The 27,308-nt window shown below is 41.4% G+C and overlaps 1 protein-coding gene and 1 pseudogene across 6 annotated transcripts in view; both read left to right on the top strand.

Annotated features, from left to right (window-relative positions):
* AKAP11 (A-kinase anchoring protein 11) overlaps positions 1-10,635 on the top strand; it is a 73,045-nt gene extending 62,410 nt beyond the window's left edge. For 5 of the 6 annotated variants that reach the window (XM_075061562.1, XM_075061564.1, XM_075061565.1 and 2 more), the window contains one exon: positions 6,012-10,635. In XM_075061562.1, coding sequence (XP_074917663.1) covers positions 6,012-6,158 — 147 coding nt within the window. In that variant the 3' untranslated portion in view covers positions 6,159-10,635. The remainder of the gene's footprint in view (positions 1-6,011) is intronic. The other variant, XM_075061568.1, reaches the window with a different exon arrangement.
* A 6,841-nt stretch (positions 10,636-17,476) lies between these two features.
* On the top strand, positions 17,477-19,773 carry LOC142046139 (E3 SUMO-protein ligase KIAA1586-like; annotated as a pseudogene).
* The last annotated feature ends 7,535 nt before the right edge of the window (positions 19,774-27,308 follow it).

A 27,308-nucleotide genomic window follows, 5' to 3' on the forward strand; every position in this document is an offset into this window, starting at 1 on the left:
GGGAGGCCTCCAGCTCAGGGTGGCGAATCAGCAAGCCCTCCTGAGTAGATACAATTTTAACACCTGGGAGGTGGTAGGCAAATTCGTAGAGCTTGTCCCACAGGACTCCCGCCAAGAGTTCTCAGCTCTCCTGGAGGAAGGGAAAAAGGTTGCAAGGACCTCCCTCCAGGCCTCGCTGGACGCCGCTGACTCGGCCGCTAGAACTCTGGCCTCTGGGGTCGCTATGAGGCGCATATCGTGGCTGCAAGCGTCAGGTCTACCACCGGAACTGCAGTATACGATACAGGACCTACCCTTTGATGGTCAGGGTCTGTTCTCCCAGAAGACAGACCCTCGCCTCCAAAGTCTGAAGGACAATTGCGTGATCATGCGTTCGCTGGGAATGCAGACGCCGCAGACTCAGAGGCGGTCCTTCCGACCCCAACCCCAGCGACCCTACCCCCCACCTTGACCGAGACAGGACTTCTCCAGGAGGAGAGGCCGGACCTCTCGTAGACACCAGTCTGGCCCTCAAGGGGGTAACAACTCCGGTCCCACCAAACCACCGGCGGGACCGAAGCCAAACTTTTGAAGGTGCGCCCGAGAGCACTGTACCAATTTCCTCCCAGGATCCCATTCAGTTCGCCAACTGCCTCGCTGCATTCTTCCCTGCCTGGTCCCAGCTAACATCAGACCACTGGGTCCTCAACACGGTGGAATATGGCTACTGTCTTCAGTTTGTTTCGACCCCGCCTTCCCACCCTCCCTCCTCGTCACTTTTCAGGGACCCCTCTCACGAGCAACTCCTCCAGCAGGAAGTTTCGAGGCTCCTTGCACTGGGAGCCATAGAGGAGGTTCCAGAGCTATTAAGGGGCAGAGGGTTCTGTTCCAGATACTTCCTAATTCCCAAGGCGAAAGGGGGTCTCCGGCCCATTCTGGACCTGCGAGCTCTGAACAAGTTCATCAAGAAGCTCAGGTTCCGCATGGTGTACCTGGGGAACATCATTCCTTCCCTGGATCCAGGAGATTGGTACGCTGCTCTCGACATGAGGGACGCATATTTCCATATTGCGATTTACCCACCGCACAGAAGGTTTCTTCGCTTCATGGTAAATCGTCATCACTACCAATTTGCGGTCCTTCCCTTTGGCCTCTCCTTGGCCCCTCGGGTATTTACGAAGTGTATGGCGGTAGTCGCCGCCCACCTCCGTCGTCGTCGAATTCATGTTTTCCCATATCTCGACGACTGGCTGATTCGAGGGACTTCCGAGGCTCAGGTTGCCGCTCATGTAAATATCATCAAAGACCTGTTCTCACGAAGTGGGTATTCACCCACGAAAGCTCATGATCCAAAACGTCTGTTAGTCTATAAGGTGCCACAGGATTCTCTGCTGCTTTTACTCTTGCAACAGCCAGCTTGCCCCCACAGAGGTTCCAATCTATAGTCTCCCTCATTCAGGGACTACGAGCCTTCCCAACAACCTTTGTCTGCACCGTCCTCACTCTACTCGGTCACATGGCTGCGTGCACTTTCATGACGAAGCACGCAAGGCTACGCATGCGCCCTCTTCAGACCTGGCTTGCCTTGGTCTACCGTCCGCGCAGGGATGCCCTAGACATGTTAATCACGATCCCGTCACACGTGCTGGGCTCTCTCAACTGGTGGCTGACTCCCTCCCTGGTGTGTGCCGGTCGACCGTTTCATCCACCTCAGCCCTCGGTGTCTCTAATAACAGACGCTTCCTCTTTGGGGTGGGGCGCACACCTGGGGCATCTTCGCACCCAAGGCCTTTGGTCCTTGCAGGAACTGAAGCTCCATGTCAATGTCCACGAACTGAGAGCAGTCCGACTGGCGTGCCAAGCCTTCCGTCAACATCTGCAGGGCCGTTGTGTTGCAATTTTCACGGACAACACAACGGCCATGTATTACATAAACAAGCAAGGAGGGACACGATCTTCTCCCCTTTGCCAGGAAGCGATGCGGCTGTGGGACTTTTGTATAGCCCACTCGATAGACGTGGTAGCTTCTTTTCTCCCGGGGGTCCGGAACACTCTCGTGGACCGCCTGAGCCGATCCTTCCTGACCCACAAGTGGTCCATCCGTCAGGACATCCTGCTTTCTGTTTTCCGGAAGTGGGGCTTTCCCCAAATAGACCTCTTTGCCTCCGAGGAGAACAGGAAGTGCCAGGTGTTCTGCTCCCTTCAGGGTCGCTCCCTGGGCTCTCTTTCAGACGCATTCCTCATTCCCTGGAAAGGGGGTCTACTCTATGCCTTTCCACCCTTTCCTTTAGTCCACAGAGTCCTGCTCAAGCTCTGCAGGGACAGAGCCAGGCTGATCCTAATCGCTCCGGCATGGCCGAGGCAGCACTGGTACACCCTGCTGCTCGACCTGTCCCTAGCGTCTCCGATACCACTACCACTCTGCCCGGATCTTATAACGCAGGACTTCGGCAGGCTTCACCACCCGGACCTTCAGTCCCTGCACCTAAACAGGGGCTATGGGGTCTGTAAACCAATCTGAGGCGCTGCTCAGCCATGGTCCACAGCGTCTGCTTGGGGAGCAGAAAACCTTCCAGGCGAGCACATATCTCGCCAAGTGGAAGCGGTTCTTCAATGGTCGGCTGTACACAGATCCCTTGTTTCCTGAAGCCACGGTTTTATCGGTTCATGTGGTCTTGGACTATTTTATCTGTACCTCAGGGAGCAAGGCTAGCACTATCCTCAATAAGGTGTCATGTAACGCCAATCTCCACCTTCCATCCCAGAGAGTTCGGCGAGTACACCTTTTCTACCTGATAGTCTCAAGATTTCCTTAAGGATTGGAAGACTCTGCCCCCCGGTTAGCCTCCTTCCTCCTTCCTGGGATCTCAACCATGCTGCTCTAGGCTCACGGCCCCTCCCTATCAATGCCATTAGCACGTTTCTCGTTTGCTCTACCTGTCTTTGGAAGACGGCCGCTTCCTGGTCGACTATACCGACCAGTATGCGTTGCTGAGCTCTCGTGCTTTGTGGTAGACCCCCATACCATCTTTCACAACGATAAGGTGCAGCTACGACCCACACCCGGCTTTCCTTCCAAGGTAAGGTGTCTCTGCCTTCCCATATTAACCAAGACAGTTTTAGGGTCTATCTTACCCGAAGGCCGCATGGCATGTGCAGACCAGCAGCTACGCACCCGGGATGTCCACAGTGCCCTCGCCTTCTACATCCTAGAACTAAGTCCCTTTAGAGCTCGCCCCAGCTATTATAGCAAGTGCGAGACCGCGTTATACGAAAGGTATGCTCCATTTCTCCCAGAGGCTCTGATCATGGGTGATGTTCCCTGTATGCGGAGTCTGATGACTGGCTCACGTCCCAATTGGCCACTCTCACGCCCACTCTACTCGGGCTCAAGCCTCGGTCCACTGCTTCCTGGCCCACGCTCCCATCCAGGATATTATGCTGGGGCAGCCTCACTGGTCATCCGGTGCATTTACCTTTACATCTCATACGCGATGGTTGAGCAAGCGAGAGACGGAGATGCCCTTTGGTCTCACGATCTTACATTCCCGAACGGTCTTTCGCTCCGACTCCAACGCCTAGGTAACGCGAATTGGAATCACCTACGGAATGGTATGAGCATCCCTCCACTCGAAGAAGAAAAGACGGTTACTCACTTGTAATGTTGTCTTTGAGATTGTGTTGCTATACCATCCACACCCGCGCCTCCTTCCCCACTGTCGGAGACCGGCAAGAAAAAACTGAGGAGCGCGGCCAGCAGGGCGGTATATCCCGGCGCCAATAGCCGCGCTACTCAGGGGCGCCCTTGCGGTCCCACGAGTGTTGCTAGGGTAAAAGTTCTCTGCAACACATGCAGCGCGTGCCGCGCACACCGGACTGGATGATATGAGCAACACATCCGTAAGAACAACAGTGACAAGTTGATAAACTCGTCTTTTCTAAAAACTTGCTACCACGCATCATATGCCATAAGTATTATAGTAGTCAGTAACAGGCAAACTCAGAGATTCTGGAAATGCACAATTTAAAAAAAAGACAGTGACAATATAAATAGTTTTTAATAAACATGGACAGTCATATAGAGGGAAAAATAATTACAACAGGCGACTCAAAGAACAAAATGACTATTATAGGCGTCTGGCCCCATCCATACCCGTAAAAATCTCATTTGCTCTTGAGTAAACTGAAAAATAGCTGTTCTGATGACGTTAGGAAATAGAACTAGTCTGCAAATGAAGAAGTATGGCTGGCCTTTGAACCCTGGAATGAAACATTAGATTTAGAAGAGACCAACCATCTTGCGTCTTTGTTTATTATAGTTACTTTCCCAGTATATGAATTCCAAAATGATAAAGCGATTAACACGTAATTTGTACTTTTAGTCACTAGAAAATAATCCAGTTAAAACACAGCCAATCTTATGGTTGGATATGACACATGAGCCAGCTCACTTCTGGAATCTTCATGATATAGTTATGTGTATATATTAAAACTTAGTGTGGCACTCTGATTATTTTAAATCTGATGCCAGATATTTTTTTAAATATTTAGTCAGTTTTTGCATGTATAATGTGTCAGGGTTGGTCCTTTGTAGGATTCTATAGGATATACTGTAATAAAAAACCATACAATTAAATAATTCTACAGATTAAGCATAATCTAGAACGCTGTTGGCTTCTTGTTGGTTGGGAATTCTGTAGATGTTACATGAGGAATTTCACTCAGGTTAGTACATAAGAGGAGAGCGACTACCTGCTAGAGAATAGTTGAATTTTCCATATTTGTTTTTTCTTTTGGGGACTGAAAAAGAAAAAAAAAATCAGTTTGGTTTTCTTACCAAAATTAAGAACTGAAGTTTTTTTTGGTTTGGGTCAAATGAACCATTTTGTTTGATCAGAAACTGAATTTTTGTTTTGTTTTCCGTACCTGGCTGTTTTTATGTGGTTTTCAGCCTGTTTGTTTATTTTGGGGTTTTTTTTAACTGAGCTAAATGAAATACTGTTTCAAAGTGAAAAGTCAAAAAATGTATTATGACCTTTTTTTTTTTTTTTTTTAATTTTTTTTTTTTTTTTTTTTTTTTTTTTTGGTTGGCCACAACTGTTTTCCAAATTCAACATCATTTGCTAATAGTTTCCCTGCCTCAAAAAATTAAATTTAGTATTTGCCAGTTTTTTAATATTTGCCCAGGTCTACTCTCCTCATTTAGACAAGAGTGGTAGATGTGCTATAAACCTATTTCTTTTGTATTTTAACTTTCTCTTGATCTGGAATATTTGTTAGAGAGGGGATTCAAGCTGGACTAGCAGCCTTCAGTTACTGAAGACAAGCGTGGATGTGCTAAATGTAAAGAAAAACAATGAGTGCAATGGTGGAAGAAACCAGAATAAAAGGTTGTAAAACTTGAGGCTTGTAAAATATGTTAATTTGTCACTGTCTCCCAGTGCTTAGTATATATCTAATATATGAGGATTCCTGGTTCAGACCTTTGAGGGAAAAGTAGTTTCCAACTACACTTACTCTGCTTGTAAGTGGGAGTTCAATTTATACTTTTTGTTTGTTTTCTTTGGAGACATTAAAATTTCCTAACTGGAGACTGTGTTTCCGTTGAGGGCAAAGTGTATATATACCAACCAAACCACACTATATGTTGTGAAAGGAAAATCCACATCCTTTTATTAATCCTTACTTTTGTCTTTTACAGTATTACACGTGTACTGTTGGGGGTGGTGGCAAATGTATTAATCTTATGTTCAGAATTTCCTGTTTTCTGCAACCCCCATGAACCACAGACCACATTGCTGTGGGACCATATCACTTGAAAATGTCACTTCCTTGAGAAGAAATTTTTATGGAAACTAACTTAAAAAAAAGTTTGGTCCTTGAGGAAGTTTTGTTTTTATAGCTGTGGAATAATGTTTAATTCTTCACAGCTGGTTTTCTAATAAGAACCGATGTTTCAAGGAGAATTTTCATAACTGTCAGTCATTCAAGCTATTTATTTCACTAGCTTAAATATTTTGTTGTTTCTCTAGCTTTCAAAAAGACTGAAAGAGAGAGGCTGGAAAGTGGGAGATCTCTTGCAAGCAGTCCTGAAATACTGTGAAATGATGGAGAAGATGTCTGATGGGGATAGACTTCTGAATAAACCTTTATTTGGCTGGCTTCTGGAAAATGTCTGAAAAATCCAAAGACCCAATATTCTTCCCTTCATTCCTCCTTTAGAAGGAGAGATGAAAGACAAAGATGTATAGAGTTAAAATTTAACTGATGAATGGTCTATTAACTGTCAGCATTTTAAGAGACTTTGGGGTGAAAGTAAATATAGCTGTTGTGTAAGTATTTTGTGACGCTGTATACGGTATGTTTATCCAGTGCATATCTTCATAATTGATATCAGGGTATTGTGTCCATCCATGCATATTTGTATATACTGCTGTGTTCAGACTGTAGAATGTGTATGAAGAAAGATCTTTTCCATGGACAATAGTTGACAGGAGATAAAACAGGTTATACAGGGATTCCCACTGTATTGATATAGTTTATAATCGGAGGCATACTATATTAATAACATTATTAAGTTTGAATTGCTAAAGAAACATGTTTCAATTTTACATGCAACCATTTTTATTGCAAATTCTATGTTTTGAAGCATTTTGATATGTTGGTATGACATACTAAAGCATTAGAAATAGCAAGTACTTGTAGATTTTCCTCTTGGAATTTTGCCATCTTTTCAGAAAAACAGTTCCTTATCCCTAATCCTCCACATATAAATGATTTTTGTGTCACAAACTGATCTTCTGAATAAGGACCACTTTAAAATAGTAAATTTTCTTAAAATATAAAAAGAGAAAAGTTTTGCAAATTGTCATTTTTCTTCAATAACCTTTGCTAAAATTTTTGTTTTAAAGGAAGCCATTCAATCAAGTCTTTTAACAAATGGAACTGTGAGGTTGGTTACTAATGCTGTCTACTTGTCCTGTGGTTGAAGGGTTTGTCTGTGTCTTTACATGCCTGTTGGTTTATAAGTGCCAATAATTTATCTTGTTTTGTTTTACAGACCCTTTAGGGGATAAAGTGTTCCCTGATGAATACCAGGATGCTATGTAAAAAGTGATGTCACTGCAAGAGAATAATGGGGCCTTATCTATTTTGGGTGGCTATAGGAATTTAAACATCCAGTTGACTTGAAAGGACTGTAGCTGTTTAAATCACCAGATTTAGAACCAGATCCTGAGAAGTTGAGAACTTACAATGGAAATTGCATATGCTCAGCAACTCTCACAATTTCATCTTTGGTTATAGATAAGGGTCCATGCATAGGGCTGGTAAACCCACCAGCACTTTCCTTGCAGTGCCATTGTGCTTTGAAAAAGTATGCGAGTGCTCATCTTTTATCCATTACAGTAATCTGTAAAAAGACCACCCCCCGCCAACATTGGAATATATATAAAAAGTTAATATATACAACCTAGACCACTGACACCAGTTTAAATTTCCAGTTTCTTATGTCTGCACAGGTACTGTTACCCGAGTTTAAATTCATGTTGCTGTATCATCTCATTAATTGAAAAAAACAATGGGTGCCTCATGGCAAAATTAAAAAAAAATCTATTTAGAGATAATTTTGTTTCATATGGGCAATTTGATCTAGCTGATTTAAGCATAGCACAAGGAGACAGTTCTAATCCTAATTTTGCTTCTGATTTGCAGTGTGCCCTTGCCCAAATTACTTAACTTTTGTCTTAAGTCCCCCAATGTGTGTAATGCAACTATTGACAATTGTTTTTACAGTGCTTTGAAAATATGAAGAATTAAGGTTTGTTGTTTTGTCATCCTCCCCAAGCACCACCTCTCTCCCTCCCCAAAAAGGATATTTTTCAGGGGCTTTTGTTTTCCTGGTATGTGTGCATGTTTGTGGTTGGTTGATTGTCTTTTTTGTTTTCTTTTTTTTTTTCCCCCCCCCAGATCATTGGTCCTTTCTGCTTAGTCCTCATTTGAGCCAAGCTCTGTTTGTGACCTCTCCTGGTTGCCAGAGCAATCAAGAGAATTATCACAAATAGAAAATTGACTTTAAGTGATAAGCAACCAGAGCAGGGCCGCCCAGAGGATTCAGGGGGCCTGGGGTCTTTGGTGGTGGGGGGCCCCCACCACGAGTCTTCAGGGCACTTCAGCGGCAAGTCCCGGAGTGGAAGGACCCCCTGAGGCCGAATTGCCACCAAAGACCCGGAGCGGAAGATGCTCCAGGGGCCCAGGCCCCGCAAGAGTTTTCTGGGGCCCCTGGAGTGAGTGAACGACCTTGCTCCAGGGCCCCCAAAAAACTCTCTTGGGGGCGCCTGCGGGCCTGGGGCAAATTGCCCCACTTGCCCCCCTGCCCCCAGCAGCCCTGAACAAGAGCCAAATGAATCTGAAAAACAATACCACTGTGCCAAATTCTGCTCTGATTTACGCTCTTTGCAATCCCATTAGTGATCTTTCAAGGGTTGAAGGACAGCACAGAATATTGGTCCAGGGTTTCCAAGTCCCCATTAGTGTCCCAAATTAAAACAGGGATGAGAAATACAAAAAATATTGTAAATACACAACTGTCTGTAAAAAGAACAATTTTCCAAAAGTTTCCATGCAGCAGCAACAGATCAACAAATTTTTAGAATATGATGGATTTCTAAAAAGTCGGGTAACAGATTGTCACTTTTTTTATGAGGTGGGTGTACTACCAAAGGTAAACAGATGAGCAGGTTCTTTGACATTTATAAAGGTTTAAACAGTAGTTAAGCAGGAAATGGTTCATTTACATTAAAATCATAGTATAACTTTTTAAAAGTGATTCTTGCTTGGAGATTTTGGCCCCAAATATATCCATGGTTTAACTGCATTGACTTAAGTGGTACATCAGGAATGAATTTGACCCATTAGCTTTTTCTCTAAGTAACATATAGCACAGATTTCAAATATATGTGTGTAGGTTTTTGATGGAAAGTACTTAATTTTTACTTTTAAGTAGAAAATATTTTTACAAATCTTCTTTAAACTTATGTTAAGGCATTGTCATCTGGCTTCAGGACTCTTTTTTCAATTGCCAGTTGGATATTAAAAATAGGAGACGACAAGTTTACAGATAATCTAACTTCCATACAATTGTCATTAAATAAACAAAACTATAACATTTCGTAGGAATCCTTATCCTGGACAAATCTGATTGACATACTCTGCCTGTTAATGAGGAAAATTGTCTTCTATTCTAAAGTGAATCAAAGGTTATTCCATAAACTAGTTAATTTAAACCATTCCCTTCAGCATACAAGTGTAATGAAATGAAAATTCACTGTGAACGAGACAGTGGGCCAAATGATGATCTCTCAAACCAGAGCAAATCTGAAGTATCTCAAGGATTTAGACCAATTTAATAGAGCAGAATACATCCCATTATGTGTACTGTGTGTATGTATTGGCATACTAAAATTAGGGAATCCTGTTTTGGTTATTCTTTAATTTTAGATTGATAGAAATATATGCAATAGCTACACTGTTCCAGAATACCATTTAGTAACCAAATTATAAATATATCTTTTGGTATTTTGAAAATTGGTAATGTTTTGATATGTTTTATAAGGTTCTGTAGTTAAAGCACATTAAGAAGGGTCCCTCTATAAAATAACAGTGAAAATGACAGTGTTAAAACAAATATATTTTCTCTTCAAATTTGTAAAACAAGATGCAAACAAAAGCTTTAATATTGAGGACTTTTTAAAAGCATTTCTAACAAGCCCATATGGTAAAATGTCATTATCAAGATCTAGTATTTCTCTTTCAAAATGAGAATACAAAATAACTCAAGCCTTATTTAAAAGTGATATAAATAGTACATCTCTCCTTGGTGCTCTTTGAGCTAAAGTGTCACCATTCTGGAACTTATGATGTCTCTCAAAGATGTATCTGATTTTGAATGTTACATTTTTCTAATGTAACTGTATCTATGGGATCTCATCTCTAAAGAGAGGCTCAGACTTGGGAAGGTGGGAACGCAGTAAGTAGTAAACATTGTCACCAGCACAAGAGGAGCTAGTATTTGCATCAGCTGTTTACAAAGCATTATTTGAAGGAATAAAATATTGGTTTCAGAAATTTGTGGTGTTGTTGGTTTAGTTTAACAATTTCAGCTTTTCAGCAAGAGCCACTACTGTCAAACTTATACTGTATTTGAGCTTTGAAGAGGCAGATACAGTGTCTGACCACTGTAGTCACTTTATTTTGTACCAGCTTTGTACATTCCTGTTGTGTAGCTGGAGCTGTAGTTCTAGAGGGTCATTGTTCTTTGTAATGTCTGAATAGTATTTAATACCAAACTTTATTGTTGTTAGCTGTAACTGCTGCTTATTTGGTTACTTTTGCATTCTTATGATAATTCACAGCCCACTTCAGTGGCTCAATTGTATACCAGAAGCAGAGTGAATAACTTTAAATGTTTATGTAACTATACTAAATGAATGCAATATGAAGGTCTTGTACTGTAAAAAAGTGACATCTTTTGCCGTTTTAGTAATTTGATAATGTATTCAGTTACCAGATTATGAACTTCAGGTTGCACTAAATTTGTCCTTGTTTTTCACAGTGGCTTCAAATAAAATAAACACATCTTATGTGCTTTCAAGAGAACTGTCATTTATTGTAATCTGTTAGAATTTTCTTTTTTTCTTTTCAGCTCTCCCAAACTAAGTAGGATTGGTCCTGGTTATGTGAAAGAACTCAAAGGCTGGGACAGTAAATAGTGCTAATGCAAGAGTAGATGGCCTTCTAACTGAGTTAGCACTAAATCGGTGTCCCATCAGGATGTTAAAAAACATGGTAGTTCTCTCCTTGGCGTGAGGGGTGAAAACCAAGGTTCTGACCGCTTGTGGTAAAGATCTCATGGTCCTTTTTATGAAAGTTAGCGAGGTTAATGCTGGTTTTCTTGCCAAATTCCAAGTTGAGAATTGTATCCTGCCCACCTAAGTTTCCCCTGCGCTTGTCAGTTCAATACAGTGTTCTTCGCATCTTGTTCTAAACAGTTGTGTACTGTTGTGTGTTTAGCAGGTCCTAAAAGTGTTGACAGTTCAGTGCTGGGTGAAGTGATTCCTGCGTAGATTGTGCAGTGTTTGGGGAATCCTTAAGGATGAAAGACTGCTATGGAGTCTTCAGGATAAATGCAAGAAGATATGTGGTAATGAAAATATATGCATATGTATATTGATTAAAAATACTAAATTGATCTGGTGTTCTGTGAACTAATGTTTGTTTGCTTAACTTGTCAGATAAGGAATTGCTTTATTGTAAACTACATCAAAGTGACTTAGACTGTGCTAAATTCAAAGACACAATGTGGAGAATGAGTCAAATACTCAAGGAAGAAATAAATTACATTAACATTTTTTGTTGCTGTACTAACACATTGAAAACAGTTGTTTTGAGGAGCAAGAAGTTGGGGAGGTTGATTTCACAGTTCAAAAAAAATATAATTTTAGCCCCCAAACCCCCATCTTTATGGATATTGAGTTGAATATTTTTGATGTACTTGATAGTTTCATTTGGTAACATTCTTTGCTTCAAGAAATCCATTAGAAGGGAGACTTTTATGCTTTTGATTGTTTCACGTTCAACTGAATGGAAATCTCTATTGAATGGCTTGAAAATATTGTATGCACTCTTGCTACCTTACATGGTAAAAAATAAACAGGACTAAAAGGAAATTTGGTGGGGATGAGTAAGGAAGATATAGTTATGATTTGGAGATTTTTCTTGCCTCTAGTAACTTTGTAAAAGTTTTGGTTCTCTCTGATTTCTGCTCATCTATGTAACTACATCAGGTCAGTCTGGCAATGTCTGTCTAATCCAGACATACTAAAACTTCTGTTGTCCTCAGTTACTCCATACCATTCCACTAGCACATACCCTGCTCCCGCTTCTTACACATCGCTTGTTTCCTTGCTGGCTTCTCCCCAGTCCATAGCTTGAGCTCCCAATGTAACGACTTCCATGCTGATTACCACTCTGAGGATCAGATTGAGAGGTGGCCAGGGAAGTGTCATCCTAGGACTGTAGGCTGAGGCTGAAGAACTATGCTCTGACTGCCACCTTGGGTAGCTATCAAATGCCTGGTAGTCTCCCTCCCCATCGCACCCCCGATCAAGGCAAGTTGCAAAGTCTGTGATCCTCAGAAACAAGGGAACTATCTATGATAAGTGTGAGACCATTGTGAGTGGTCACAAGAGCCTTCTTAGTGACTGGCCCCTGATCCTGGAGCTCGTTTCCACAACAGTTAAGAAGGACCATGAATCGGGGCCTTCAGGAGAAAATAATCAGATTCTTCTCTTCAGCACTGTTTTCAAGAAAAATAGAGCCTTCTTCCTGTTTGTGGAAAAGGTGGCAGAGATGGGATTGTTTCTTTAATCCCATGTTTTGGATGCATACACTTGTAGAACTATTGAGATGGATTAGAGTACTGATGACAGGGTATACTTCTCCTTCTGTTTCTTATCCCTGTGGTATCTTCTCTCACATCAACTTCTCTATCCACAGCCACACTTCCCAGGCTCACCCTCCAAAAACCCTGTGGCCAGAACACTTCACTTGTCCACAAGGGTACCTCCTTGTTCACACCTACTTCATTTGTGTCATTGTCCCCATCTGATCAGCACTGTTGTCCTCACACAGTTTTTTTCCTGACCGCAGCTTGTTGTCCTGATGTGACTTCCACTCTGCTGATTCTTGGCCAGCGGGAGTGGTTAAAAACCAACAGCTGGGGAGACTGTTCAGTTGGGATGATAAGCCATGGAAGGAGGTCATCTCCCAGAAACTATCAAGCAGCAAAGTAGAGGAAGCAACCTAAATTATAGCCTTTTTTTCCCCTCACTTAAAAAAAAAAAATCTGGTTGTTTAGGTTTGGGATCTGTTTCGTTACTGTCAAAACTCTGAAATTTTATGCTGACCAGCAAGCATGGCTAAGTAGCTACAGAAATATAATGTAAATTTAACATACTGTATTGTTTGCACAGACCAAGCATATTTGCTGTACTGTATGGAAGCTGCTACCCTGCATAGACACAAGACCACACTCACCCTGCTATTAGCAGGCACAATTCCAGCAAAATCAGTAGAGTTGCTTACGTCGTCTCAGTTTGGACCATAATGTTTAATAACAAACTGAATATGATTTTTTATTTACTTGTCATTGAAAAAGGGTATGTTTTCACGATTGTCACCTCTTCACCTTATGCTGTCAGCAGACATTACAGCCAGATTGGTTAACCACACAAACTCAGTCATGCTTTTCCTTCTCCTCCAAGAATGTTAGTGTAATATGAACAGAAATACAGTAAAGGGCTAACTGACCATCTTGTCACCATGGAAACCCTAGATTCACAGGAGATAAATCATGTTTCCTTTGAAGAGTGGAATATAAAAGAAATGACCAAGCAAGAAACTCTTCATGGAAAATAAACTGAGGAAGAAGTTAATTGTAACATAATTGCCTGGGGAAATCACTTCCAGAGACAGAGTAACATTTATTAACTGCTACGTTAAACGGAACTCTTTAAATTTATTCTATTGTGTAACATATCCATTAATTATTAAAACTAGTTACTTTGAATTAACGTAATAAATTCATTTGAGTTTTAAAGGAACTATGCTGTAGCATCTCCATAGCAACACAAGGATGCACATTTCAGACACCACTGATTTAGGAGCTAACTGAACTGACATCTCAATTTAAAGTTGAAATCCGGAGAGCAGAAAAAATTCAGTTGCTCTAACATTGAGTGGGGTGGTTGGAGTAGTGAAAGGGTTAAGCTGGAACATCTTGACTGGCCTCATAAATGTTGGCATCTTCAGTAAAACCTCTCTCTTCCTGTGACTGCCTGAGAAAATAAAGAGGTGGGTGTTGGAAATTCCCAAAAGAGTCTGGAGGGGCCTCCTTAATGTGATCAAAGACCTTTTGAGAAGCTGTTTGTAAGGCTTCTTATAGACCTAGCTTTAGAGGTGAATTAATGATCATTTTTGATTAAAGATACTTTTTTCTTTTCCTTATACTGTCTTTTCATGTGCTGTTGGTGTGCATGCTGACTTGTAGTTATGGTATGCTTAGGGTTAAACTTGTTTTATATTTTCCTTCAATGTAATAGCTTTCTATATAGAGAACAATTATTTGAGTAAAGGAAGTATTCCTATGCTAACCACCCACAGAACATGCTGCCCTGATATAGATGAATTGGCATATAACCCTTAGCCCTCCGTACCCATGTTAACAAAATAAGGGCTGTTTAGTAGCATCATTCTTTTTTAATTTTCTATTTTAAAACCTAAACACCAGATTCCCTAATTAAGATGAGGTTTCCATCATCCTACCAAAAATGCATGTATTATCTACTTAATTTAGAGAGCAAGGGCTTTACTCATTATATTACCCTAATAATCCAGACATCTCAGTTCATTTAAAGGTAGATTAATTTCCTCACAAGTGTCCTGTGTTTACAGCTCCCATGTGCAAATACACAGTCATGCAATAACTCCGGTATCTGTAGCAGGGTGACTAATCTCCAGGCAATCAAGGGGATAGGTGCTGCGTGTCTCAAACCTTTCTAAAGATAGCTACCATTGTGATGTGCCAGAAAGAACAACTGAAAACCCTGAGATTTCTTCATTGCTACCTTGCATCCCAACATTGCATTTTATGGCTCAGCGTTTCTGTCATTATTGGAAGGGAAGAGAGAAACATAAATCCAACCTCATTTTTAATTATATTGTAATGGGATCCCTTTAGCTAGGTTTCAGGCAGGGCTGTGTGGGTTGAGAGATGTTGGAGGATGTGTGTGTCCGGGGCAGGGAGAGGTGCATACACACATACAATCAGAATTATATGTTCCATACTACAAAAATGAATCCAGATTAGTGGGTAGAAGGAGAGAGAAGCCAGGAACTGATGGAGGATTGGAGAGCTGCTTAATTTCCACTATGCCTGAACAGCAAGCAGCATTGCCAACTCTTGCAAGTTCCACAATGTGATGTTTTTCTTTAACCCCCACCTTTTGTAACCTCACTTTTCTCTTTCTTTTTTTTAAACGAAGTTTCTGGCCATCATGGTTGTGGAGAAAAACTTGAAAATGTAAACCAAGTGCATATAGAAACCAGATGCACAAAGAAAGAACATAATTTATTATTTTTTAAAATCTCATGGCTTTAAAGCCAGTCTCATGATTTTTTTTTGGTGTCTTGACTTGTAATTTTTGAACACATGGGTTTGGCAATAATAATCCAGCACATCTTTCTCCTGGATTTTGTACAGTGTCACCTTCATTGTTGTAGCACCCATAACCTTAGCACCAACAGCGGCTGCATTGTTAAAAGTCTGGAGATTTTTCACAGAAGTCTTGAGAAATTTCCTAAAAGCCTGAGGTCTCATATGACCCCTTCCCAGGATGCACCATTCTCCCAAAGACGACATCTGTGTTATATTCAAAGTCTGGCAGGTACTATAACCTGTAATCTTGTTCATATCTGAAACACAGGGCTGGTCCCTATATGTATCCCACATGTGAGTATGCATGTGCACCATACACCTGAGACCAGAAAATATTGCATATACTGTCATTGGTCTACACCTATGCCCTGAATCTCCTCCTGCTCTGCACTGAAGGTATAAGGGAAGTGTGGACTGACCACCTCTCCGGTTCCTCCTTTTCACTGCATGCCCTGAGTCAGAATCCCCTGTGGCTGGAGTTATCATTGTATTGTCTTTGTCTCAGTAACTATAATTGTATATAGTTTGTTAATGTTTTATAGTATTCCATAGCGTTATCATAGGTTACTTTTTCCCAAGCCTGGGGACCCTCTCCAGCCCACCTTTGAGGAGCATGGCTGTGCCTAGAATTCTGGGATTAAAAACTGTCTTCTGTCCTTGCTTCTTGCTTAGTGGCTACCACCACTGTTAGTGCCTTTACTACTTTGGTGAGGTGCATAGCTCTGTCAAGTGCAGTATCTGTTGCTCCTTGCCACCCTGACCTGACAGGGACAAAAGCTTTAATTGAGGAAGCACCTCGTTAAAAAAAAGGCCATGATACTTCAGTCAGATCCAGGCCAGGAAGAACTCCAGAACATTGGCCACAGCTGCTGAGCATGAGCTCTGGAGCAGAAGCCAGATCTAAAAACCTGAAGACCCATTGTCTTGGGTTTCTCATGAGAGTAAAGGGACAGTCTTACAGACAGACGAACAGATCCCTCTCTACCTCTGCTTCCAGGAGAAGAGGTCCTTCTCTGACTCTGTCCAAGTTGGGTGAGCCTTCATGCAGCAGTCCCAAAGATCTGGTTTGCCTATGTCTCCTAACCCTGGAGGAAAATCATGCCAAAGCAGAGCTCTAAGAATACCAGCCTCACTACCCCTCTGATGACTGCCAGGATCTCCAGCAACCCAAAGGACCAACATTCACTGATACCAACTAAGACTTCCAGACTGGGCTCTCTCCAACAGTACTGGCCTGGCCCCCTAAGGATCCACTGAGCACTAAGTCTGCTATGGCACTGGATTCAACCAGACCTCCTTGTACCTGGGGATGGATTGAAATGTATACTCCCACAGAGGGTGTTTTCACCTTTCTGGATCCACAATCTCCTCTACTTCCAGTTTTGTTTCTGAGAGACATTTTAACCCAAGAAGAGGATACTACCACAAGGAAAAGGAGTTACTCACCTAGTCGAGCCAGAACTTCCTTCCACCAGTGTCGACAATACCGCCAGTGGAATCTGATCTGACCTTGTAGGCTGAATCCAGTGTCCAGGATGAACAATCATCTCCCAGGGAGGTTAGTCCGGACAGGATTTTCAAGAGTTTCCTTGACCCATCTACCGTCCAAGCAGGAATACCCGGCAAGGGATTGCTAGTGTCCACTTGAGCCTCTCCCAACTAGCCTTTGACACTTTTTGTACTGGCCTATTGGGGTCTATGGGATCCTTATGCATGGCATCAATTTCAGTACAATCTACTAGTCTCATTACCCCTCTCCTAAATAACAGCAACTGGCTCTACAGGAGTATGTGGCGGAAGAAGATCATGACCCGGATTTTCTGGGTGTATCATCTTCCTCACCTAGGGCTGTCAAGCGATTAAAAAATTAATCTCAATTAATTGCGCAATTAATGGCGCTGTTAAACAATAATAGAATACTAATTATAAAAATATATAGATTTCAATTACAACACAGAATACAAAGTGTATAGTGCTCACTTTGTATTTATTTTTATTATAAATATTTGCACTATAAAAATATTTTTCAGTTCACTTAATACAAGTACTGTAGTGCAATCTCTTTATCGTGAAAGTTGAACTTACAAATGTAGAACTATGTGCAAAAAATAAGTTCATTCAAAAATAAAACAAAGTAAAACTTTAGAGCCTATAAATCCACTCAGTCCTTCTTGTTTGTCCAATTGCTCAGACAAACAAGTTTGATAACAGTTACAGGGGATAATGCTTACAATGTCACCTGAAAGTGAGAACAGGCATTCCCATGGCACTGTTGTAGCTGGCGTTGCAAGATATTTACATGCCAGATGCGATAAAGATTCATATGTCCCTTCATGCTTCAATCAGCATTCCAGAGGACATGCATCCATGCTGATGATGGGTTCTGCTTGATAATGATCCAAAGCAGTGCAGACCAATGTGTGTTCATTTTCATCATGAGTCAGCAGCAGAAAGTTGATTTTCTTTTTTGGTGGTTTGGGTTCTGTAGTTTCTGCATCAGAGTGTTGCTCTTTTAAGACTTCTGAAATTGTGCTCCACACGCCATCCTGATCCGATTTTGGACGGCACTTCAGATTCTTAAATCTTGGGTCGAGTGTTGTAGCTATCTGTACAAATCTCCCATTGGTACCTTGTTTGCATTCGGTAAAAGTTTTCTTAAAACAAACAACATGCTGGGTCATCATCCAAGACTGTTATAACTTGAAATATATGGCAGAATGCAGGCAAAACGCAGAGCAGGAAACATAATTCTCCCCAAGGAGTTCAGTCACAAATTTAATTAACTTTTTTTTAACGTGCATCATCAGCATGGAAGCATGTCCTCCGTAGTGGTGGCCAAAGCACGAAGAGGCATATGAATGTTTAGCGCATCTGGCACGTAAATACCTTGCAGTGCTGGCTACAAAAGTGCCATGCAAACATCTGTTCTCACTTTCAGGTGACATTGTAAATAAGAAGTGGGCAGCATTATCTCCCATAAATGTAAACAAACTTGTTTCTCTTAGCAATTGCCTGAACAAGAAGTAGGACTAAATGGACTTGCAGGCTCTGAAGTTTTACATTGTTTCGTTTTTGAGTGCGGTCATGTAGTTAAAAAAAAAAATCTACATTTTTAAGTTGTGCTTTCACGATAAAGAGATTGCACTATGGTACTTTGTTTACCTGCCACATCGGCAGGTTTGGCCAATTGCGGCTCCCACTAGCTGTGGTTCACTGCTCCAGGCCAATGGGGGTGGCGGGAAGCTGAGGCCAGCACATCCCTCAGCCCGTGCCGCTTCCCGCAGCCCCAATGGCCTGGGACAGCGAACCGCGACCAATGGGAGCCATGATTAGCTGAACCTGCCAATGCGTCAGGTAAACAAACTGGCCTAGCCTGCCAGGGTGCTTACCCTAGTGAGCCGCGTGCCAGAGGTTGCTGACTCCTGTATTAAAGCATCTGGAACTGATAAAATAGTTAGCAAACTTCATTAAGAAAAAAAATGAACATTTTGAATCAAGCTCTCATTTGAGAGTTATAAATATTTTTAATCAATCTAAAAAAGAGCCTCTCACTACAGTGATTGATAAACTTACTGAAAAAAATATTGCAATAATCACCAAAATTTTCAACATAGTTTACAGCTTAGTAAAGAGAAACTGACCAATGTCAGATATGGAGGATGAAGTAGAACTACAAATTAAGAATGAAATCGATTCAGGGAACTGCCTACATTCTTGATTTTTTGGCCATCAAAATCGTAGAGCATATTACTGAATTAAGAAGAAAACAAATTTTTAGTAAAATCATTGAAAAGATTTGTATTATTATTGATGACGCTTCTACAATTTCAAGTAAAACTGTGCTTGTAATTCTTATAAAATGTGAATTACAAGGTTCTTCAACAATTTTTCTTGATTTTGTGGAATTAGAATCAATAAAAGCAGAAAATATTTATAATGCTTTGAGAAATACATTAAATGATACAGTATTTGATACAGAATATTTAAAGAAAAATTTAATCAGATTTTGTTCTGATGATGTGATCACCATGCTTGAACATAAATCTGGAGTTGCTACAAGACTGATTCAAGATTTTCCAAACATTATAATTTTGGCATTGTTTGAATCATCGGCTACAACTGGATTTAGATGATGCTGTAAGTGGTATCAATGAAATAAGCCATTCAAGATTTTTTTGTACAAGATTTATGCAATTTTTCATTCAGTCAAATAAGTCAGTTTGAACTTAAACAGATTTCTGAGAAACTATATATTGAAATCTCAAATTAGGCTGTGTTTTTGGTCCACGGTGGGCTTCTTGTAGTCTTAGAGCTGTCAAAGAGGTCTGGAGAGCTTATCCAGCTCTTTATATTTATTTTTCCAAAAATACGAAATTTTCTGGCATGGAAAAAAGATTGAAAAACAAAGAATTTTTTAAAAACTTTTCATTAATGATTGACATTTTGGATGAACTTCATTATCAAATTCACTGCAAGCGAAACAATTGAGTTTAACAAAGGCAGATAAGCTAATCAAATGAATGATTTTTTCATACAATTTTTAAGAGTTTTGGTATACACAAGTGTTTCTCAAACTGGGGTTGCCGCTTGTGTAGGAAAAGCTCCTACTGGGCCGGCCCGGTTTGTTTACCTGCCCCGTCCGCAGGTCCGGCTGATCGCGGCTCCCTCTGGCCGCGGTTTGCTGCTCCAGGCCAATGGGAGCTGCTGGCAGCAGCATGGGCTGAAAAGCTTACTGGCCGCCACTTCCAGCAGCCCCCATTGGCCTGCAGCGGTGAACTGCGGCCAGTGGGAACTGTGATCAGCCGGACCTGTGGACGGGGCTGGTAAACAAACTGGCCCGCTCTCCAGGGGCTTTACCTATCCAAGCGGCCACCCCATTTTAAGAAACACTGGTATACACGAAAATAAAATAAATGAAATGATAGAAAATGATACTTTTAAATGCATAGAGTTTGAAGATAAGTTTTAAATCACTGTCATGAGACAAAGTAATAGAGTGTATTATGGAAAAAATAAAGACAAGATTATTAAACAAAAATTGCATTAAATATAAGGAAGATAATTTAGGTCATTCTAGTAATACACCTAAAATAATTGAATTATTCAATGTTATGGATCCCACTTCATGGAATATTGAAGAAGTCAGGTTACCTTGGAAATCAGGAGAAGAAAAAGTGCGTGAATTAAATAAATTCATAAAATTTGTAGTTGATTTAAATGATTTTTGTGACTATGTAGAGAATAATGTTCAATCAAAAAATCTTCCTGATCCAGAAACAATAAGGAAAGCAAAGTAAATTATGAACACAATTGCAGTTAGTTCTGTGGAAGCAGAAAGAGGTTTTTCTTTGATGAATATTATTTGTAGTGATAAAAGGGTGAGTTTAACAATTAAACATATCTCAAGCTTTCTGACCATCAATTTGTTGGGAAAACTACTAAGTTCCTGGAACCCAATACCATATGTTAAATCATGAGTGAGAAGTCATCGATCCACATTAGATACCAGAGTTTGTGTATCCAACACCAAAGAATATGGAGAAGATCAAGAAGCCATTTGGAAGTTACTACCTAATTAGTAATAAATAATGCACTTAAATATTCTTTAAAATATTATTTGTTGCATTGTATACTTCAACATTAATATATTACACATTTTATTTTTAATAACTTAAGTAGTTCACATGTAATATTTTAAAATACAAGAATAGGCATTTCATTCTTAAATATTATCGTTTGCTTACTCATACATCTCTTCCTTATATTTTCTTCTTTTCAAATGTATTTTAAATTCATTTAATAAAGCAATACTTTGTTTCTATTGTAATAAATGTAAAAATATTTTTTATTTTTTTTTTATTGGAAAGCATGACTCCCAATGACTCAATGCATTGCCGCCACTGATGGAGAAAGGTACAAAAAATACATACTGTGTAACATCCCTTAAATCAGTACTTTTTTATAGGGAACCGGTTGTTAAGATTTTGGCAGCTCATCACTGATTGTCTCTACTACTGGGGCCAGATGCATGTTACCACTTGCTGCAACATCTGCAAGTCCTTCCTGTCAAGCATCTTCTGCGCCTCTGCAAGTTCCTCATGGTGGAGGTGCTCCAGCCTTGTGCGAAATCCAATCCCAGACCATTGGTATTAACGGTGCACCACACCTCACCAGGGATGAGCATTCTGCCCTTGGCCTCAGGCCTGGATTCACTGTTACTGCCAAGATGTGAGAAGACAACCAACAAGAGCCACAAGTGCTCTCGTGAACACTGCAGCAGATCCCTGTCATGGACTGCTACAATGCATCACATTCCCTCCCCAAGACAGGCTTGGTCAGTGGAGATGTCATGTGATGACCCAAAGGTTGAGGGCAAAGCAAATTGGCAATGCCGGTTCCTGTGATGACCAAGGGTCATGACAGCCTGTGGGTGTGTGCTTTTCAGCCATGGCAGGAGTTCTGGGACTCGGCTCCATGTACCCTGCCCTGGTTCAACAGACAATGGGATGTGCCCTGGACACTGAGATGGACAGATTTGCTGGTCCCTACCACCCACCTTGAACTGCTGTACCCACCCTTGCCACTTCTCTTGGCCCTGCAGCCTCCAACACTGGCAGATTAGCCCCTCCTCCTCAGCTGCAACCCACCTGCTATCACCCGCCATTTCCAGAGGCTTCATCAGACTTGGAGGGCTTCTTGGCAGAGAAGCCATCCCTCCAAGTCCTGATCGGACACAGGAGGAGTTGACCTGGTCTGTAAGCAACACAAGAAGGGAAGGCCTAATTTGGAAAGGGATCTGACCTGTCCCCAGCCCACTAGGTGGAACACAGAGACTACAGGGATTGTTCTCCATTTCCCCCATGCTGGCCAGTGATGAGGTTAGCTGAGTGAATGGCAGGTTTGAGCCTCTAGCAGAAACTGCTGTGAACCTCTGAAGTGAACAAATCCACCAAAAAGTGCTGGACCCACCAAGGCAGAGGAGGAACTTTGTCACAATACATAGTTGCTGTCAGCTGTTTATAAATTAGCAAACAGTTTCAGTTTCTCAGTATATGCCAATATATTAAATTAATATATAATAGTTAATGCAGTGCGTGCTTTTTGCCTGACTAACTAGTCAGAATTTCTTAGATAGAAGTGCACTATGTGCGGGTTTTGTGGACTTCCTGTTTTCATGTTAACAGTGAGAACAAGTGATCAATCATTTAATGTGTAGTGATGAGTAAATGCATCTGGGCCAGTTTTTAATCAGTCAGGGTTTTCCATATTCTGTTTCTCTTGAATCATGTGTGTGGTTTTATACTAGTTCTACTAGTTCAACGTCAAGCTCGTTGGCAATTTCAAGCTATATTTAGGGCATCATTTGATCGAAATTAGGAGCTTTAAAATGCTATAATAAAATCTGGAAATTTACCCAATGCTCCCATTCCTTGTCTAAGGCACATCAGTAGAATTTTGGGATATTTTGCATGTACTTTCTTTGCCTGGATACAGTACATACAGTCACAAAGAACAATGATTATGATAAAATCAAAGACCTGAATCTTGCAAACATTTTCTATCTAAATTCTTACACTTAACTGTATCTTTAAGGAAGAACCCTGTTGGATTTCTCTGAGGACTTTTAGTGATATATATTTTTATGTACTTTAATCATCTACATGTACTGCAAGTGGCTTTTTCTTTTTCTTTTTTTAAAAAAAAAGGGGGGGGGGAGATCAATTGTCTGAAGTATCTGAAATAATCCTAATCTTATGAAGAGTGTTTGGGACCATATGGTGTAGTTTTGATCTGTAAATGAGCCAGGTGCTTTATTTTTTGACTAGCTACATGCTTATGTGCTTCATTTTTACTATCTTTTTGTCAGAGATGACAGTAAAACTTGGTTTATCACCAAATGTAAAGCCTACCTTTGAAATTCCTACTTTGTCTTTGTCATGATATAAATCCCCACTCTGAACCTTAGCGTCCAAAAGATGGGGTACCAGCATGAATTCCTCTAAGCTTAATTACCAGCTTAGAACTTGTAGCGCTGCCAACAGAATCCAGTCCTGGTAACTCTGGTCAAACTTGCCTGGACCCGACCCAACCCTCTGATCTTAACACAAGGAAAGTACCCTTTTTTTTTTTTTTTTTTTTTTTTTTTTTTTTTTTTTTTTTTTTTTTTTTTTTTTTCGCCCACATTACTCTCCAGCTTCCCCTTTCTGGTTACCCTGAAATCATGTGATTTTCAATCCTTGAATCTTAAACAAGAGGAAAAATGCACCTTCCCCCTCCTCCTCTCTCCCCTCCCAGACTCTCCATGAGAGAGACAGACATAATTCCTAACACAGAGAGAAATTAGCTTGCTTCCCCTTCCTCTCTTTCCCACCAATCCTGGTGAATCCGACCGGTCCCTGGGTCATCACACAGAATAAAAAAAAAGATCAGGTTTCTAACGAAGGAACTTTATATTAAAAAGAAGAAAAACAGTAAAAAATATCTTTGTAAATTAAAATGGATAGTACAGGGTCTGTCGCTATTAGACATTGCGTGATACCTCCCAGCCTAATTACAAGTACAAAATTAAAATCGCTTTCACAAAATATACAATTTGAACTCTCCATCCAAACGCATTCAACTCCAGCCAACATTACTCCACAATAATTGCAAATAAAGGAAACAAATAGCCTTAACGCCTTATCTTACCTGTACCACTCTTTGAACTATAAAGCTGTATCGGAGAAATTGGAGCGGAGAGAACCTGGTTGCACATCTGGTCATCTCAGAACCAGATGAACACAACCAATTCTAAAGCAACACAGAAAATTCCTCCCTCAAGATTTGAAGTATCCTGTCCCCTGATTGGTCCTCTGGTCAGGTGACAGCCAGGCTCACTGAACTTGTTAACCCTTTACAGTCAAAAGAGATATAAAGTCCTTCTGTTCTATTAACTCCTACTATCTGTTTATGACAGCAGTCTTGAAGATACATTCCTTTCTGTTCCCCCCTCCATTCCAATAGGAGCAGCAGTTCCTGATTATAGGAAGATACTGGTTTGATGATAAATTTTATGACTAAAGATGTGATTTCTATGCCAGATTCAGAAGAAAACACATTTTTCCCAGGCTCATAGATGACAGAGAATAAAATTGTGACACAGGCAAAATGCAGGTAAGGTAATTCATTATCTTATCTACAGACCAAGCACCGTACACAATACTGTCTGATTGCTGAAATGGTTTACAGAAAACGGCAATATTACTGAATTATAACAGATGTAGTGGAAGTAGGGAAATGACTGGGACTTCAAAAGAGTAGACTATGCAGCTCATCTAAAGGGTAATGAAAGAAAGAAACTAGGCAGCTTTGTTGTAAAGTTAATGATGAATAATCCTGCATCTGGAGAGCAAAATGTGCATATTTTGACTAAGGAAGATAAGCTTCCAGTAACACAACCAATGTAAAACCAAAGAAGCACATAGATCACTGTTGTTGGAGAGAGCAATTCAATAAGTAATCCGCCTCTCTTTGGTGAATTCTGGGTCACACAACCTCACTTTCCCGAGCGCCCTGGTTGTGGTTAGAAGGGATTACCCTGTATTGCAGCCAGCATTATAAGAAAGGGGGGATGTGACACTTCCTGTTTGTCTCCCTTCCACCCCAACCCGGTGCTGTTTTTGTAATAATCAAAGTATTTGTGGGGCTTTACATAGATGCCTGTCCTCAAGCAACATCCAGGCTGCTATGGGAAAGGGGGTTGTGCTGAGGTTGGAACCATTTATCCCATGGTTGTCTTAACAAAAGTTGCAGCGCAAGACCTCTCGGCCATGCCTCATGGCCTTACTCACCATGGCTGGAGCAGCAAACCGACTCTTGCAGTAGCCAGCTGTTGTGATTACATTGTGGCTTGCAGGGAAGTTCATTGAGAGGTGTTTTTTAATAAAAAGAATTAAGCTTACACCAGAAACCATGTGTGCACTGTCAGTGCTACCCTTATGCTTTGTATTCTTTGCAGCTGAAACCTTGTCTGTAGGTGCATCCAACACTCTGGGACAGAGACTTTCGCAGATTAGAAGGCAGAAAAAGAAGACTTGGAAGGACATGGTCAATGAGTTAAAGCATGCCCCTGAGTGTGACAAGATGGAGCTCAGTGCATGGAGGATTGCACTGTCCGACAACCTGCACAATGACCCCGAGGACAGGAGAGCATGCAGGGAACACGAGTGTTACACGCAAGATGAGATGCTGTGGATTATGAGGGAGCAGACATATGTTGAGGCGTCTGGTTGAGGTTTAAGAAAGGCAGCTGAATGCTAGAGTCCCTCTGCAGTCTATGCTGAACCTGGCTGCCCTCATTACCAAGTTCCACATCTCCCCCACCCCCACATCCTAGGATGTCTGAGAGGGGAAGAAGTCTAGTATCCCTTACACTTAACTCTGTGGGAGGGTACAAGGACCAGAAGGTGCCCATTCCCACACCTTTGCTTGTTATTGAAGTGCAACTGTAAGCAAGTTGTCCTTGTTTCTTCCCCCTGTGTTATCAGCCCCTTAACCCTAGGTTATCTTACTTTTCTTTGCTGCCTCTCAGTGTTTGTGAGCATAATAAAAATTAATGGATTGAGGAGAAAAGGCTCTTTATTCATTCAGCAGAGAATCCTGTGGCACCTTATAGACTAACAGACGTTTTGGAGCATGAGCTTTCGTGGGTGAATACCCACTTCGTCAGACGCAGGTAGTGGAAATTTCCAGGGGCAGGTATATATATGCTAGCAGAAGCTAGAGATACGAGGTTAGTTCAGTCAGGAGGTGAGCCCTTTTCAGCAGTAGAGGTGAAAACAAGAGGAAAACTGGTTCATGTAATTGCAGCCATTTCACAAGTCTTGTTGAGTCCAGACTGATAGTGTCAATTTGCAAATGAACTTGAGTCAGCATTTCTCTTGATCTGGTCCTGAAGTTTTTTTGTGCAGGATAGCCATTAAGTTCTCTATAGTGTGCAGGGAGGTTGAAGTGCTCTCCTACAGGTTTTTGTATATTGCATTCCTGATATCTGATTTTGTCCATTTATCCTTTTCCGTATGACTGTCAGTTGGCGATGTACATACAGAGGGGCATGCTGCATATGATGGCGTATATTACATTGTGGACTGCAGGTATGAACAAGTGTGGTATGGTGATCGGTTAGGTCTATGATGTGTCGCTGGTGTAATATGTGGCAGATTGCTCGGAGTTGTTGCCATGGATTGTCTGAGCTGAGTTACTACTTACGGTGTGCAGTTGCCGGTGAGAATAGTTCTAGGTTGGCAGTTGTCTCGTGCAAGGATTGCCTGCACCAGATCGTGAAGTGTGGGATCATTTGTCAGGATGCGGTACTGTAGTCCCTGATGAATGCGTGGGTGTTTTAGCTTCGGCTGTAAAGTGAGTGCCAGTGGAGTCCTGTTGGTTTCTTCCTCGACATCGGTTGTACTCTGCAGTAGGAGCTTCGCTGTACACGTCTCGTTTGTGATCTGTTTTAATTTCTCTGCGGTATGTATTTTGAGAAGCTTGGTGAGAGTTTGTATGTGTTGCTGTCTGAGGGTTAGCAGCAGATCGGTTGTCCTCAAGTGCTTGCTGTAGACAAGATCGTGTGTGATGTGCCGGGATGAAGTGAGCGATGAAGGTAGCGTAGCGTCGTAGGTTTTTTAATAGAGTGGTGATTAATGTGACCATCACTTATTTGCCGTGGTCAGAAATGTGATCTCTGTGATAGATTGGTCAGCTGAGGGTTGATGTGGGGTGGAAGTGTTGAAATCATGTGGAATTTTTCTGAGTCCCTCCCATGGTCCAGATGATGAAGATGTATCAATGTAGCGTGAGTTAGAGAAGGGCGGAGTAGACGAGAGTGGAAGCGTTGTTCCAGTCAGCCATGAAATATGGCCTCATTGTGGCGCATGCGGGTGCCCAATAGCATGCCACTGATTCTGGAGTATATTTGTCTAAACTTGAAATAGTGTGTGTTGAGTATAAAGGCCAAGCTCAGCAGCCATTGTGTGTGCATCATTCACGGGATAACTGCTTCTAAGCTTTATTTTGTGTG

This window comes from Chelonoidis abingdonii, chromosome 1 (genome assembly GCF_003597395.2).
Source record: "Chelonoidis abingdonii isolate Lonesome George chromosome 1, CheloAbing_2.0, whole genome shotgun sequence".
NCBI lineage: Eukaryota > Metazoa > Chordata > Testudines > Testudinidae > Chelonoidis > Chelonoidis abingdonii.